The sequence below is a fragment of the Hydra vulgaris genome, chromosome 11 (genome assembly GCF_038396675.1).
Source record: "Hydra vulgaris chromosome 11, alternate assembly HydraT2T_AEP".
Classification (NCBI taxonomy): Eukaryota; Metazoa; Cnidaria; class Hydrozoa; order Anthoathecata; family Hydridae; genus Hydra; species Hydra vulgaris.
Window position 1 is genome coordinate 21,148,800 of NC_088930.1, and position 16,201 is coordinate 21,165,000.

At 27.3% G+C, this 16,201-nt stretch overlaps 1 protein-coding gene across 4 annotated transcripts in view; it reads left to right on the top strand.

The window, feature by feature from the left end:
* LOC100212257 (uncharacterized) overlaps positions 1-16,201 on the top strand; it is a 54,112-nt gene that overhangs the window by 2,535 nt on the left and 35,376 nt on the right. Inside the window, exons 1-3 of one of the 4 annotated variants that reach the window (XM_065810427.1) lie at positions 1,673-1,944; positions 13,568-13,687; positions 14,794-16,201. The exon at positions 14,794-16,201 is cut by the window's right edge and continues 1,090 nt beyond it. In XM_065810427.1, coding sequence (XP_065666499.1) covers positions 13,597-13,687; positions 14,794-16,201 — 1,499 coding nt within the window. In that variant the 5' untranslated portion in view covers positions 1,673-1,944; positions 13,568-13,596. Of the gene's footprint in view, positions 1-1,672; positions 1,945-9,803; positions 10,024-10,759; positions 11,234-13,567; positions 13,688-14,793 lie in introns of those variants that run through there. The other 3 variants (XM_065810424.1, XM_065810426.1, XM_065810425.1) reach the window with 3 other exon arrangements.

The window sequence follows — 16,201 nt, forward strand, 5'->3', positions numbered from 1 at the left end:
TCTTTTAAATGAACGTTCCCTTGCAATGAATACGTATGACTATTGAACAATGTTTCTTGTTACGATTTGAACTATATAATACTTTTTAAACATGTTGAAAAGTTATCGGTCGGCCATTTTAAGCGGATACACTAATAGTTCATTATGTAACCGATAAGCAAAACTCCAACAAACCGATCAAAAAGCATAAATTGCCAATGCAAATCCACTACATAAATGTTTTGTGAGATATTTTTATTAGTAGTAAATTTTTAACAGTTGTTGTTGGTCGTGGAATGAAGATTTTAATTGATTCAGGTGTTGATAGAAATGACGGGCTCTTTGAATACCTGTATGGTTAAAAGTCTGTGACAATTCATTTGCTATGTCGTAATTGTATTCTTGGAAGAGATAATTGGCGCATTTAAAAGATAGTAACATATGGATCAAGCCGGTGCATCCAAAATTAGTCTACCTCGTTTTTTTTTATTAAGCGAAGTTATTCTGAAAAAAAAAAATTATTTTAAGGCAATGTTTGTATGAAGAAAATACTGTTTATTTGCGGCAAACGGCGAAAAATTTATCAAGTTGCTACTCTTGAATTCAAAGAATTGATTTTGAAGGTTTCTTGGAGTCGGTCTGATGACGTAACAAAAAACGTTACTGCACGCATTAAGAATGAATATGATTTAGTTGCTGCTTAGGCTCAGTACCATAGTAGTTATAATTCTATACTTGAGACGAACCACTGGAGGTAAAATCGATCATCCTCAGGAATCCTGAGGATGATCGATTGATCCTGAGTCAGGATAAATCTACAAATGATAAGATGGAAGAAATATTTACATTCATTGAAATGATGGTTGTCAGTTTTTATTAAAAGAATTTAAAAAATATTTGCAGAAATCCAGGTTTAGATAACAGAACAATGAAAATACGGAAAAGATTGAATTTTGGTAATAATATTATCATCACAGAAAAGCTGGGCAAATTAACTTTTTTCTATTTTTTTCACTTGAAATGAGATGAAAAGCCAAGTATAAAGGAAAAAAAAATTTATTTCTTAAAACCTGTGGCAGTAATCATTTGAGAAGACATCAAATCATTAACATTTGATAATACTGATTATACTCTATTGTTTGAAGATATTAACAACGATATTCCGAAGTCATTGACTTTTTTTTAGAGCAAGTAATTCTTAAAATCTAATCATTTAAAATTAGTGTGTACAAGTATCAGTCATATTACTATGTCCTGTTAGGCCTAGTTCTTTTAAATTGAAATTACAATTGCGTCTCTCAGTTTTTCTCTATCGACAGTTTGGTCAAAACGTCTTAAACAAATTATTTCGTCCTTTGGTTTATGTACATCCTACAATGACACTGTGATTTATGAGGCATCAGCAGTTTTTTACGGTCTACCTTTTATCTTAGCACCACAAACTGGCGCATTTATTCAATATGTTGTAGAAATGCTGATATAAATGTAGAGACTTTAGGTGGCATTAACACGCTTCACATAATAGTTATCATTCAAATTGTTACCACGAAAAGTTCAATTACACAAGAAGGTCTTATAACGCGAATAAATAACATAATTTCGTATAACGATATTGTAAATGTTGAAGATAATGAAATAATTGAAGCATTACTCTATCAGTTTAATCAAAAATAAAAGAATTAAAAAAAAAACTACAGTAAACCTATGGATTTAATATTTTAATGCGACGATTGCAAAAAAGTTTATAAGAGCTAAACACATGAGAGCTTGGAAAGTTTATTTGAACAGCATTAAAGAAATGCTTCCTTATTTCCACTCATCATGGCATTTTCGATATGCTGCGTCTGCGCACTTATATTTGCAGAATATGCAACAATTAGAGAAGTTAATGAATTGTTGTATTTATCAGGGATTTACAGAAGAGATTTTCACTGTTAGACGTTCTGATAGACTCAATTTTTGAAGGTAATTTCATGTTCTTTGTATGATCTGTTTTTATGAAAAAACTTACCATTTACCAGAAAAATAAAAAATAAACATCTTTTTTAAATTTGATCTTTAATAACCTTTGTTGCAAAGGTGGGATATGGACTTTTAATACATTAAGATAATAATGCCCCCAAGGTGTGCACCAACTTTCAGTTCTACGTGAGTTATTGTAAGTTGTCTATTTTGACCGGGCCACATCTTATATTACCAAGAATTCAATGTACATATATTTTTGATGATGCATTTAAATACTAATCGGATAAACAATAGCTAAGTTTAAAACTTGTTTTTGTGATTGAATAAATTGGTTTACAAGAACTTCTTTATCTAAAATTTCAGCATAACTTAACACAACTAATTTTTCATATGTTAAGCTATAGAGAAACTATTCTGTTAAGATATTTAATTTAATAGGTTTAAATTATACTCTAAAGACATAAGTCTTTGATAAAGCTACGCATGCTATTAAATAAATAAAATGTCAACATTGGTATAATGATAAAAACCAAATTATTGACAAACAGTATTGCACTAATTGTGGTAGTCCGATTTCGGAAAAATAACATTAATGCAATATTAGCCAATATTGGTGCAATATTGCATTGCATATTTTGATCAATATTGTTTGCTACTGACGTAGACCAATTATTTATTATATGAGTAATTTCAGCTCATGCTCAATCTATATTATCAAACTGTTTAATTTTTTTTTCTTTAGTTCTTTTTTTTTAGTTATTTTTAAATATTTTTAACAGGAAAATAGTTTTTAAAACACTTGACCTTGCAATTTATTTGGTAGAGATATAATTATTCTACTACTCTACTATACGTCTTCTCAAAATGTCTTATGAGCTTTTATGAAAATATCCAACCGATTGCAAAGTTTAGTTAAAGCCCTTTTTATACTACTGATTGCGTTCTCTACCTCTTACTACTGGTTGTATTCTCTATATCTATACATCTCATATATCCTTGTATGGAGTATTTTTGTTGTTGTTGTTGTTGTTATATTTGGGCTAGCTTTTTTAATGATTTTCTTTCTAATCTAGGCAAACTACGCTCATGGCAACCAAGTTTGTTTGTTTATTTTTTAACCTTATAACTACATTTTTGTGTCTTTAAAACATCTACATTGCTTAATCTTTTTAACTATTATTATTAAATGTTGCTACGCTACGTAGCAAAAGATGTGTAAACAATCATTTATTTTGTAAATTTAAAATTTGTATTAAATCCAGTCCACAATTCACAGAAAGTTTTTTTTTTATCAAAAAAAATTTTCTAATTATGTATTTAAAATTTTTATAAGTCTGTTTTAATTAAACGTAATTAAACTGTAATAGATCTTGTTGCAAGAAAGTCAACTTTTAGCTTAATCATAAAAGTTATTAGAGCATAAACAGCAACAACAACAACCAAAAAAAAAAAACATTCGTATTTGAATATATACAAATCAATTTTTTTTTAAATTATTTTCTAAATGAAACTTTATTCGATTGAAAAATATCTCATTCTACCCTTATATTTGAGAGAAAATGAAATAATAAAATGAAAAAAGTCGAGTGGTAGTTATTACGTATTAAATCGGATAATTAAGTTATTATGCTTCCGAAAATTTAACAATAGGTTGAAATAAAAATTTTTCAATTTTTTGTTGAATTATTTTATTCAGTAAAAAATTATCTTTAGCATTATTTAAAAATATTTGCAATAAGTTTGTTTAATAATAATTATTATAACTATTTCGTTATATAACAATTCTACTTTTTGCTCCATTTTCGTAAAAGAACTTTTTTTTTCTACATTTACAATTTTGGATCCCTAATCGTAACAAAAAAGCGAGAAAAAAAAAACTATATTTATGCAAGTTAATTAAAAGATAAAATATAATTCACCAATAAAATATGATTTTCACAGAACTTTTATCTTTTAAAAAATCTTCGTTAAAGTGAGCAACTTGTTATTATTAATAAAATATTTTAATATATTATTAATAAGTAACTCCTCACTTATATTAATTTTCACAATCTTAATATAATTGATGTAAATCTTTATTATTTATATATAAATAGTAAAGTTTATATCAAAACTTTTATTTAGCTATATTAAAGTAACAAACTTCTTCTCATTAAAATCCTGAATTTCTGTGCTGCGTATGCACTAATAGATACATAAAAATGTCAAGTCTTCTCATAGATTTTTAATTCATAACCACGACTTATGCAAAGAGTAGACATTTGCATTAAAACGAAGTTTTAATGCAAATATCGTTATCGCACTCGGTTTTTGAATCATTTTAAACCGGTTCTTATAATTTTCATTTAACTGAAAAGAAATTTAAAAAATAAATATCTAATTTATTAGCCACCACCTGTTTTAAATAGAAACCATAGTTACATTCCTCTTCCATTTCTAATGATGTTTTATGAAGTGCTAATTGTTAAAAATCTTAAAACTGATGATATAGTGAAGTTTTTAGTTTTTGATTATCCAGCTCTTCCTTATCCATCTCAACTAGTGTACGCATCTTCTTTTCTTTTTTTTACTTACACTGCATCTAATTATTCGTAACCGTGTACATGTTGAATCGTATACTTTTTGTTTCCTAGTAATTAGGTAACATCAGAACCATTTTAGATTGTTGTTTATTAACTAAATCAATAAACAAGGCTAGAGTATATATCATTCTAAAATCTGTAACCGTTTTCGTTAAGAAATTGGCTGTTAGCAATATTCGTAACAATGAAGACAGTAATTTGGCCTCGAGGATCGCTAGTGACAACTAATACCGCAAACGTTGCCGTGAACACACGTGTTTTTTTATATAAATCATTAATATTATTAAAATGTACGGTATAAAAGACAATAATTGAATTAAAGACAAAATAAAGAATTGAACAAAATTAAAAAACATTATCAACAGAACAGAACACAACATCAACAGAACACAATAGAACACAACATCAACAGAACACAACAGAACACAACATCAAAAGAACACAACATCAACAGAACACAACATCAACAGAACACAACATCAACAGAACACAACATCAACAGAACACAACATCAAAAGAACACAACAGAAAACGAAAAAAGAACTAAAAGAATTTCTTTAACCAGATAAATTTTATGTGATTCATATAAATATAAAAAAAGCTTTATAAATTTTCGCAATTTTAATTGAGGAAACTTTTAACATTTTTAACTAAATTTGCTTAACTGAAACATGGTGTGATTCTGATGACGTTTGTTTTATCCCTAATTTTAACATAGGGATCGTCCTTAAATAACGCAACGCTAAATTTATTTTTAAAAAAGAAGAAGGAGATCTTAATTCCTTTAAGATGGCGATTTTCATTAAACTTAATTGAGCTGATTTTTATTTAACTTAAGACTCAAAAACTTTTAATCTTTTTAGTTTTGTTTATTAGAGATCGTCCGTAAATTACGTAACTTAAACTTTCCAATAAACAAAAAAAGTTTTCCTTCGCAGAGTCTTAATTTAAATAAAAAATCAGAATAGCCCATTAAGTTTAATGAAAATTACCGCGTAAAAGAGCTAAATATCTCCTATTTCTGTTTTTAAAGTATATTTTGCGTTGCATAATTTATGGACGATCCCTTACCAGAATATAAATTAATTTCATTATTGCGAAAAACCAATAGGCGCGGTGGCAGCGTGATTATTTACGTAAAAGTCTCTTGAAACCTAAAACTTGAAAAAATAAAGCCATATAAAAAAACTTTCGCTAAAAAATTCTGTACATCATAAGACAAAGGTCGGTTTCCCAGTTTTTTGTGAAAATGAGTTATGTATGAGACGTTTTTAGTTTTTTCAGTATCTACACAGAGGTATAAAGACTGATGTCCTACGACTATGTGAAACAAAGTTAGATTAATATAAAAGGTCTGGTGCCCCCACAAAGTTCAAAGGAAAAACGTCTGTTGTCCAGAAACGACTTTTTACCTTTCGGGTGTAATTATATTTCATGTGCCTTAAGAAAAATTAAATAGAACACGAAAAAAATTACATTAATTTAAGCATCAAGAATAAGCCAATAAAGACTAATTATTTTACTATTTCCTTTCTCCTGAGCAAATTCTAAAATGTGACAACCGACCTTTGGCTTCTGAGGTATAGAATTTAAACGTCAAAGAAAAATTTAAAAAAAATTGTTACAAAGATTTGCTTGAAAAATATAAATTAATACAAAACGTATAAAAGGAGTTGTTAAGGTTGTAAATTGATTTTAAATTTTTTGGCAATTTTTTTTTGAATAAAATTAAATTATTTCTTTTCTAATTTCTAACAATTAATGCTTAGCTTAACTTCTGATACAAAGACTACTAACTTGAATTCTTGTGGATTTCCTTCTAGTTGTGAAGTATTTGTTAAACTTAAGTAAAACCACTTTTTTTTCTTTTTTTTTATTGTCAGTAACATTCTATAATTGTTACTAAGGAGATGGGATTCATTTAAATTAAATGTTTTAATGCAATAATAGAAACATGAGTCTAACAACAGAATGCAGTTATATTTTTAGTAATGGAGGCATTAGTCTAATAATAGAATGCAATCATGTTTTTAATAATGGTAAAATTAGTCTAACAACATAATGCTATCATGACTTTTTAGTCATGTAATTACCAGGGACGTCCCGAGGGAGGGGACAGGCGTTAGAGGTGTCCAGACCCTACGAATATTATTAGTCGGGAAATTGGACACTGGAGTCGAAGATATTGAATCTATAGTTCGTAGTCGTCAAATGTCTGCCAGCAAGGACCTTTTTTTTTTTCAATTAGCAAAAATATTTTTTCTTAATATATTTTTTTGGCCTTAGTCGGCAAAAAACAGGTATATCCCTCCCTTCCTCCTTTAAGATCTCTTCGGGACAACCCTGGTAACTACTTTTCTTTATAAATTAGAATTTTTTTGAAACTGAAAACTCTTTTCTGCTGTTCTGATAGATTAAGATTTATTGATCAATTTCAAAATTAGAAGTTGCGGCCTTCTGTTAGAAACTTTCAATTTTTTTTATGCATTTAACAAGGAAAGTTTTTAGCTTTAGCTAAAAACACAACTTTCTCTTCCTTTGAGCCTCCTTTAGAACTTCAATGTTGCATAGTATTGCAAGATTTGATTTAGTGACATTCAGAGCAGACACTAGTTTTCTTGATAACCGCTTATTTAATTTGCTATATCTTTCTCATTTAGGCTAGTTAGAAATTTTGTGTAAATGAATCTTTAGAAAGAAAATTTCAAGTTTACACAAAAAACTATTGAGCATTGATCTTTTTGAATAAAATAACAGGATGGAGGATGGGGGGTGAGGGTGACGTATCTGTTTTTAGCGCACTAAGGCCAAAAAAAACTTTTTAGCCGACTAATATCTAAAGAAAAAAAAAAGGTCCTTGTTAACTTACATTTGCCGACTGCCAACTATAGATCCAATTTTGCCGACTTTGGTGACCAATATGTCAACTTGTAAATTTAGGGGGTTTAGGCACCCTCAATATCCCCCTCCCCATCCTCATCCGCACGCTTCTGTTTGTACCGTGGACAAAGTTTTTCACCTGCTTCTATGAGTTAGTCTTTGCTGCAAAAGAACTTGGTTGTATCCAATTTGATTTTGCAAAAACTGTCTGTAAAATAAAACGTGTTTTTTTTAATTTCTAGAAAAATGTTAAAGAATGTCTTTAATATAATTCTGCACTTTAAGAGGTCAGCTAAAAATAAATGCTATAATTAACAAAAAAAACAAGTTGCATAGAATCTTTTAATTGTAATGTTTTAGCATATTTATATACAAACAACGATACAGCTAAATACAGTTCTAATCGAACCGTACGTTCTAATATCGAATACTGAATACGGCAACTAATTACTGTAAATGAATTGATTTTTTTTCGTTGCGAATTATTATTCCGTGGTGGAATATAGTTTCATTTTTCATAGTATTGTTATTCTAAAACGAATTTGGTTAATTACAAATAAAATTTTATTAACTCCATGTTTTTGCATGAAATTTATCTCTGTACGTTTTCTCTCCTTATTTATTATCAGCATTATCATTATCACCTTATCATTATTATAAACTTATTCATTATTCGTAACTTAAAGCATTCTGGTACTTATTATTTTTGCAAAACACCACTGTTCAAGGGTGAAAAATTTTATTCATTTTCATTATTTGTTTGGTTTATATAGGTTAAATTTACAATTTTTAGGTTTTTTGGATTTAAACTATTGAGTAACATTTTATTAGAAATGAAATCTATTTTAAAACTATAACATTCTGCAACATTCATTTAACAACGTTTAAAACTATATTTAGATTTTTAAACACTGTTATACTTGATTTAATATTAGATTAGATTAATACAGAAAGAACAAAAACCGGCTGAAAACTAAAGCCTGAAATTTTTTGAATTTACTGTCAAAAACCACACTAAGATCAGTAGAACAAGCAAGAGAAAAGGGTGCATCAAGCTAATAAATTGTACATCCACTGAAAGAGATTTGTATTAAATAAAGCTGAATTCAATACAATCGAGATATTAGAGGATTATCATCAAAGTTCCCATGTGGGAAAACATTTAACGCTGATCACGCTATGAGCTATAAAAAAGGAGGGTTCTTCATTATGCGTCATAACAACCTACGCAATTTTGAGAGTAATATGCTTCAGAAAATCTGCAAAGATGTCCAAATTGAGCCACCACTTCAGCAAATAAATGGTGAAATTTTTGAGAAAAAAAGAAATGAAGCAGATGAAGCTAGACTAGATATTCGAGCCCGTGGTTTCTGGCGTAAAGCACAGAATAATTGATGTGCGAGTCACGAACCCAAACTCACTATCACAAATAGAATCGTCTATAGATAAAATATACACGAGACATGAAAATGAAAAAAAGAAAAGTTATAACGAAAGAATTGTAAATATCCAAGGCGGAACCTTTACGCCGCTTATTTTCTCCATAACCGGCGGAATGGGTTCAGAATGCACGATATACCACAAACATCTAGCCGAACAAATAGCTGAAAAGTCAGGAGAAAGATACAATAAAGTTTTAACTTATATTAGAGTTAAGCTCTCGTTTATTATACTAAAATCAGTTCTTCTCTGCTTACGTGGTTCTAGGTTGCTACCGTCAAAAAATCTCTTAATGCAACGGACAATTTCGGACTAGTATGCGACGATTTAAAAATTATATAAACTTTTTTCTTTATATAAATATTAATTTTCTTTAAACGGCAGCAATTTGTATTTATTATTAAACGAAAATAAATTTACATATGGTTTTAATATTAGATAGCCAAACATTGTATTTATTATTAAACGAAAATAAATTTACATATGGTTTTAATATTAGATAGCCTAACATGGTTTTAATATTAGATGGCGAGAAAATTTAAAGATTTATTAACAGCAGTATTACAAGTTTATAAGCATCAATTTATTCCAAGTCGAAAACACATTTTATTTCCAATTTTTTGTTTTAAATATTTTTTTAATTCCATTTTTCATTTAAAAGCAAAAAAAAAATGAAGACCTGGTGGGTGGTATTGGATTTTCCATAATGCATGTATGTGAACTGGCGTAAGTGCGAACTTGCACAAGGGGAAACTAACATAAGTGCGAACTAACGTTAGTGCAAACTAGCATAGGTACGAAGCAGTTGCAAAAACTGGCATAATTGCTATTCAGCATCAGTGCAAACTGGTATAACTGCAGTTAATAAATTTTCAAACAATGACAACATTACCAGTTCGCGAACTTGCAAACTGGTATATTCGCGAACTAATGCCAGTGTTTGCAAATTTTTTCGGTGCACTAGTTCGCATTAATGTCTCTTAACACTTATGCCAGTTTTTACAACTGCCTCGCACTTCTGTCAGTTCAGCCTCCTAATATAAACATCATATCTCAACAAAAAAAATTACTAATAAGAAATTACACTTAACCATGAAAGTATAAAACAGATAGAAGATGATCAAGTCGCAAGCATCAAAGCAATCTCAAGTCGTTACAATATCAAGTCGTCTCGGAAGTATGTCTTGTCGGCTATAAGCCAAAATAAAAAAAAACAATAAAAAACGAGTTTCCATGGACAATAAACAACAATGATAATAATAACAATAAATTAACAATTATAAGATGAATTAACAATAATAATGATAATAATGACGATAAATTAACAATTATAAGAATAATAAGAAAGTTATATAATAATAAAATAATATTAATTTTAAAACAACAATTGAATATTATGCATAGACAGAAAAGTTACAAACAGTTATGTACTTATTTTATTACTACAGTTATTAACGTAACAATGATTTAATAAATATAATAAATCCTAATATCAACAATCATAACAAAAATAATAAAAGTAATATAAATATTTCATTAAAAAATAATAATAAATAAACAAACAATGAATTTTTAATAACACACACAAATAAAAACGCGTCACACACAGAAAAACATTTAGTCAGGAAAAAAATAGAGTTTTCATAATAAATGAAAATATTCAAATAAAATCGTGTCATAATCAAACACATATCGTCCCTCAAAATTAATAAAATTTAAAATTTTTTCTTATTTTTTTCTTCAAAAACGGAGCAATGTCATATTATTTTCGAATATTTTTTTCTTTTAACTTTGGTTTTTTGTCTTTCTTTTTTTTTTTTTTTTTTGAACAACAATTCACTGAAATGATTTTTTTAAAGACAGCAAAAAAATAGTTAATCAAAGGAAACGCTGCATAGTTTTAATCATTAGTTATTGTAATTGCAGGGTTTATTGTGAAACAATGACAAGCCACAAAAACAAATATTTGAGAAAAATGACTTTTAAGTTTTATTTAAATCTATAAAATCAGTGCTTACCTATTATTCTCTCAAATTTATACATCATAAAAATACCAATGGATATTATATATTGGACAAAAAAAATAAATAAAAATTGCGTATACTATTTATGATTATAAAAATGATAATAACTCATTTTTTGAAAAAAGTGTGGCTTGTCATTGTTTCACAATAAGCCTTTCAATTATTCAACAAAATGTTTACTAAAACTCGGCAATTAAATAGAACCACTGTTTTTTAAGAGCATACGTTAGTTTAAACTTCTTTTTCTTGCTTCTTTTTTACTAAAACCACAGTGAAGGATGGTATTTTAATAGTTATAAATCTCCATGATCCAAAATAGTTATGTGTTTTAAATTGTTTTATTCACAGAGGCAATATTTCCAGGTATCTTAAAAACTGCTAAGGTCATACTTAATTTAAAATAAGATTCAAAGTTAACAATATCAACTTATACATTCATGTCTTAACTCTCTGAAAAGAATCTAGAAAGATTTATGCTTAATCAAAATTTTTACTTTGTTTTCTGCACTAGATTTTTTTGTGGTTTGTACTATAATTTCTGAAAAAATTAAAATTATGTCCTCTATTAGAGGACATAATGTTAATTTTTTCAGAAATTGTATCCACAATATTAGAGGCCAGCACTACAGCACAATTTCCTTTATCAGAGCATATCTTATGTTTTAAGTCAGACTTAGTAGAGACTCTACTAAGTTTGACTTGAAACATAAGATATGCTCTGATGAAAGAATTTTTGCTGTAGTGCTGGCCTCTAATATTGTAGATATAAATGTCTTACTTAACAAACTATTTTACTAAGGATAAGAGGAATTTATCCATTAATGGGATGACCTGTAAGATCTGTGAAGGTAATGCTGGGATCCCTAAAGATCTGTGCTTGCCCCATTGTTTTTAATCTATATAAATGGTTTGACCTAAGCCATAAAGTGATGTAAAGTCCAAGAATTTAATGATAATGTAAACATTCTTTGTTTTAACAAATCAAATAAGTTCCTAAAAAACTATGCAACTGGCTAAATGCCAACAAAATTTCTTTAAATACAAGTAGAACTGAATTAGTAATTTAAAAAACCAAGACAAAAAAAAGAAACAAATTTAAAATGAAATTATGTGTTTAAAAATTTCTTTTCTGTTTCAATTATCTTAGAGTAAAGATAGATAAAAACTTAACCTTGTACAATCTATCACTTAAATGAAATGAATCCAATGCAAAATAAAACAACATTAAAGTCTCTATATTTTGCTTTATTTAATTCCCACCATACAGCTATTTATCGTTATAGCATATATATTACCTTAAGTTTTACAATGGTGTTAATAATAAACTTTTTCAAAGTTGCAGATGAAAGTATGAATAAAGCTGGGGTTATTACCAACCAAATACTTGAGCGTTTGTTGTACCACAAGCATTTATTCTAAATGCTTTAATATATACTTCATAAGTTGTACTAAATACCTCGATGTGTGTACTGAAGCTCCTGCAGCTATCTATTTCAGTATGACACTATCATTGTGTGTCTAATCCGACATTTTTTCATTGGCTTTCAAAATGATGAAAAATAAATATTACTATAAAATGCCATAAAAAATGTTTGTTGAATTGAATGCAATATGAATCATTCAAAATAAAACATAACAGTGCTTGCATTAAAAAAAAAACAAAAAAAGAAACTTGATGTTCTTATTGGACTCAAAAATATCAAAAATTTATAAAGAATATATATATATACATATATATATATATATGTATATATATATATATATATATATATATATATATATATATATATATATATATATATATATATATATATATATATATATATATATATATATATATTTATATATATATCAATTTGTTATTCTCAATATTTTCAAAAATTTTCAATTTTGTTTGCAAGATGTTTTATAATTTTCCTATTAGTTTGAGGGTAGTTGAAAATACAACATTTACTTAATTAAAATCTAGTTTATCTACGTCACAGTTTATTAATGCAAAAACAAATAAGCACAAATAAGTTTTTTAATCATATAATAACTTCTTGCATGGGTTAATTAATTTTTATGTATTATTATGGAGATGTCTTTAATAAAATGTAGTTTTTTTGTCTAATATTTAATTGTTTTACAATTAAAATTTTAAATATATAAGAACATAATAATAAACAATCAAAAGAATATAAATGCCAACATATAAATAATAAAATAATGGAACCGTTTTTCCAGCTTTTTGTTTTTCTAGAACTTAAAAGTGATAAAAATTTATTCTCGTATGAATGTCATTTGCATAAACAAAACCATGACACTTTTAACTTGCACTACCTGTTTTAAAAAACATTAGACAATTATAACTAATAGCAACAATACCTTAATTGATTAAAAGTTATACTTTTGTAACACAAATACAATTTTTGTATTAGTGTTACAAAAGTATAACTTTTCATCAATTAAGGTATTGATGATGAAACATTGAAAGTCCTCTAGTGCTAAATATATTTTGTTATATTTTATTACAAATCTTTTTAGAAATAAAAACTTTTTTTGAAGTTGTTATTTTTCTTGACATTTTTTATTGTATATATATATATATATATATATATATATATATATATATATATATATATATATATATATATATATATATATATATATATATATATATATATATATATATAGTTTTTCTTTACATTTTCATAGGATTTCCAGAAGAAGGTTTAAGTGTTTCAATGGTAAGTTCAAAACAATATGATTATAACAAATGGCAGACACTAACAGGCTGGAAAGTCTCATCTCAACTCGCTGGACAGTATATAAGAGGTAATTATATTTAGTTTAGAAATTTTGCTTTAATTATTAAGAAAACATTTTTCTTAGTTCTTGGAAATTAAACATAGTTCAAATACTCTACTTTTATTTTTTTTCTTTGTTGTTAGCTAGTTTTTTGTTTAAAATAAATTTGTTAAACTTATATAAAGTAAAAACAAAAATAAATTTTCTCCTCATTTTAGATATAAATTTTTTAGGTTGAACATCCTTTTGAACTTCAATGTTGTTTAGTGCAGCAGATTTGATTAAGTGACATCCAGAACAGTCACAAGTTTCTTAGTGACTGCTTTTTGAACTTGCTTTAATCAATTTTTTTAAATAATTTATTTACTATTTGTGTAAATGAATTTTTAGAAGGTAAATTTCAAGTTTACTCAAAAAACTGTTGAGCAATGATCTTTTCGAATCTATGAAATCATTTTTAAACTATAACATTTATTTACAATGTTTCAAACTATATTAAGATTTTTAAACATTTTTAACATCTTTTAAAGAAGAAATGTTCGGCCATCCTAAATTATGTTAATTATGTTATCTTAAGTATGTTAGGCTATCTTAATATTAAATAAAGTATAACAATGTTTAAAAATCTAAATATAGTTTTAAACATTGTAAATGAATATTGCAGAATGTTATAGTTTTAAAATATTGCTTAATAGAATAGATGGATAAAACCTGAAAGTTGTAAGTTTAACCTATATTAATCAAAGAAATAATGGAACTGAAAAAAAATTTTTATTCATAAAAGTTGTTTAACTTCAGGAACAAATGAAAGTATTACCTATGGTAATGTAACAAAATCCTTATCTTGATCATAAAAAAAATGTTGATAACAAGAAATATTGAATCATAAGTTAACCAACATTTTGTATGCAATTTAATGCTTATTCAAATTTTCACTATTTGCGTGTTTAATCAGTAGTGTATTCTAGCAGAAGTTTATTTAAATAATGAATTGAATATTGAAATTAGACTATGCAACAGTTACATATATATGTTATGTATTGCGTTATTATATCTTATAAAAATATTTTATTATGAAAAAATATAAGCTATTTGTGTATTGACTCTTTAATTTTTTTTAATTTTAATTTTAGTTTTGGCCTTTGACAACACAAAAGCGGTTGTAACCATTCAAACATCTGGTATCTATTATGTTTCTTTTCATTTAATACTTGAAGACATTCAAGATTCTTTAACAGCTGCAATATCAATTAATAATAAATATGATAATTTTCCTATTGTAAGTGCTCTTAGAGTAAATGATATTAACACTGTTGGTGCTGCAGGTTTTTTAAAATTGACCGCAAGTGATACAGTATGTTTGCTTGCATATTCGACAAAGTCGTATATTGTTAGCAAAAATACAGCATTAATTATTCGCTATCATGGTGATCCTTTGTCAGCCTCTGGGTTTTTGTTTAGTCTGCCAGAATATTTGTTAAATAGCCAAACAACTACAATGTCATTAGGCCCTTGGGTAGAAGAAATATATGGACACTTTTATAGTACTTTGAGCTTTCGACCCGGGCAATATGAGTTTACAATACCTTTAAGTGGTTCATACATGATTACATTAAACCTTATTTTGACAATTCTTCAGTTTGACTATGATATAAAATTAGATGTTTATGCAAGTGACACTTTGATATTTAGTATGGGCATTGAGGAAATTCCCTTTTCAACAGCAACAGTAAACTTAAATGAAATTGTACACTTGAATGTAGGAGATGTTCTTAGTATTGAACTTACGACTAATGGTGCCAGAATCAACTTGCGTGATTTAAGTAGTTGGTCTGTTTTGCTAATGAATCAACAGGATAATGTAAATAATGGTTTTCATACCAGTCTTGAAAAAAACTTGTTAATTTTAGATACAACAAACTATCAGGCTATTGGTAACTGGATTACTCAGAACAACACTTTATACTTTTCTCAGTTTTTATCATCAACAATTGAAAATGGAAAAAGTTTTAATACAAAAAGTGTGGGGATGTTTTATGTAACAACAGACCTTAGTTTTTCACTTTTCTTAAATATTTCACTATTTGGGTCATTTTCTATAGCTTTTTTTCAAGAACCTAATGTAATTTTTTCAGAGAAACGAGTAATACCAAAATCACAAGGAAAATTAACAAATGCTATATATGGACAAAACTATCGAATTAGTTTAGCTGGTGTATATAAACTTTCCAAGGTGACCCCTATATCTATAGCTATTAAAGGAGAAAACATAACTAAATTTGTTATCAATAAAGAGTCTACTTTTGCTGTTATAGAAACCAGCTCTTCATACCCTGGATTTCATGCATCATTAGATAGTTCAATGCACATGGCGAATCTTGATAGAAATAAACTTAAAGACTGGACAACCTTGTGTGGAAGTGGCTTTGAAGGGTTATATGATTTTACAAATGGCTTAAGTAGTTGGAAAGATAAGTATACAGTTAGTGAAGATGGTTTGTATATAGCAGTTTCAAATGTTGTTGTAGGTGATGTTGATGA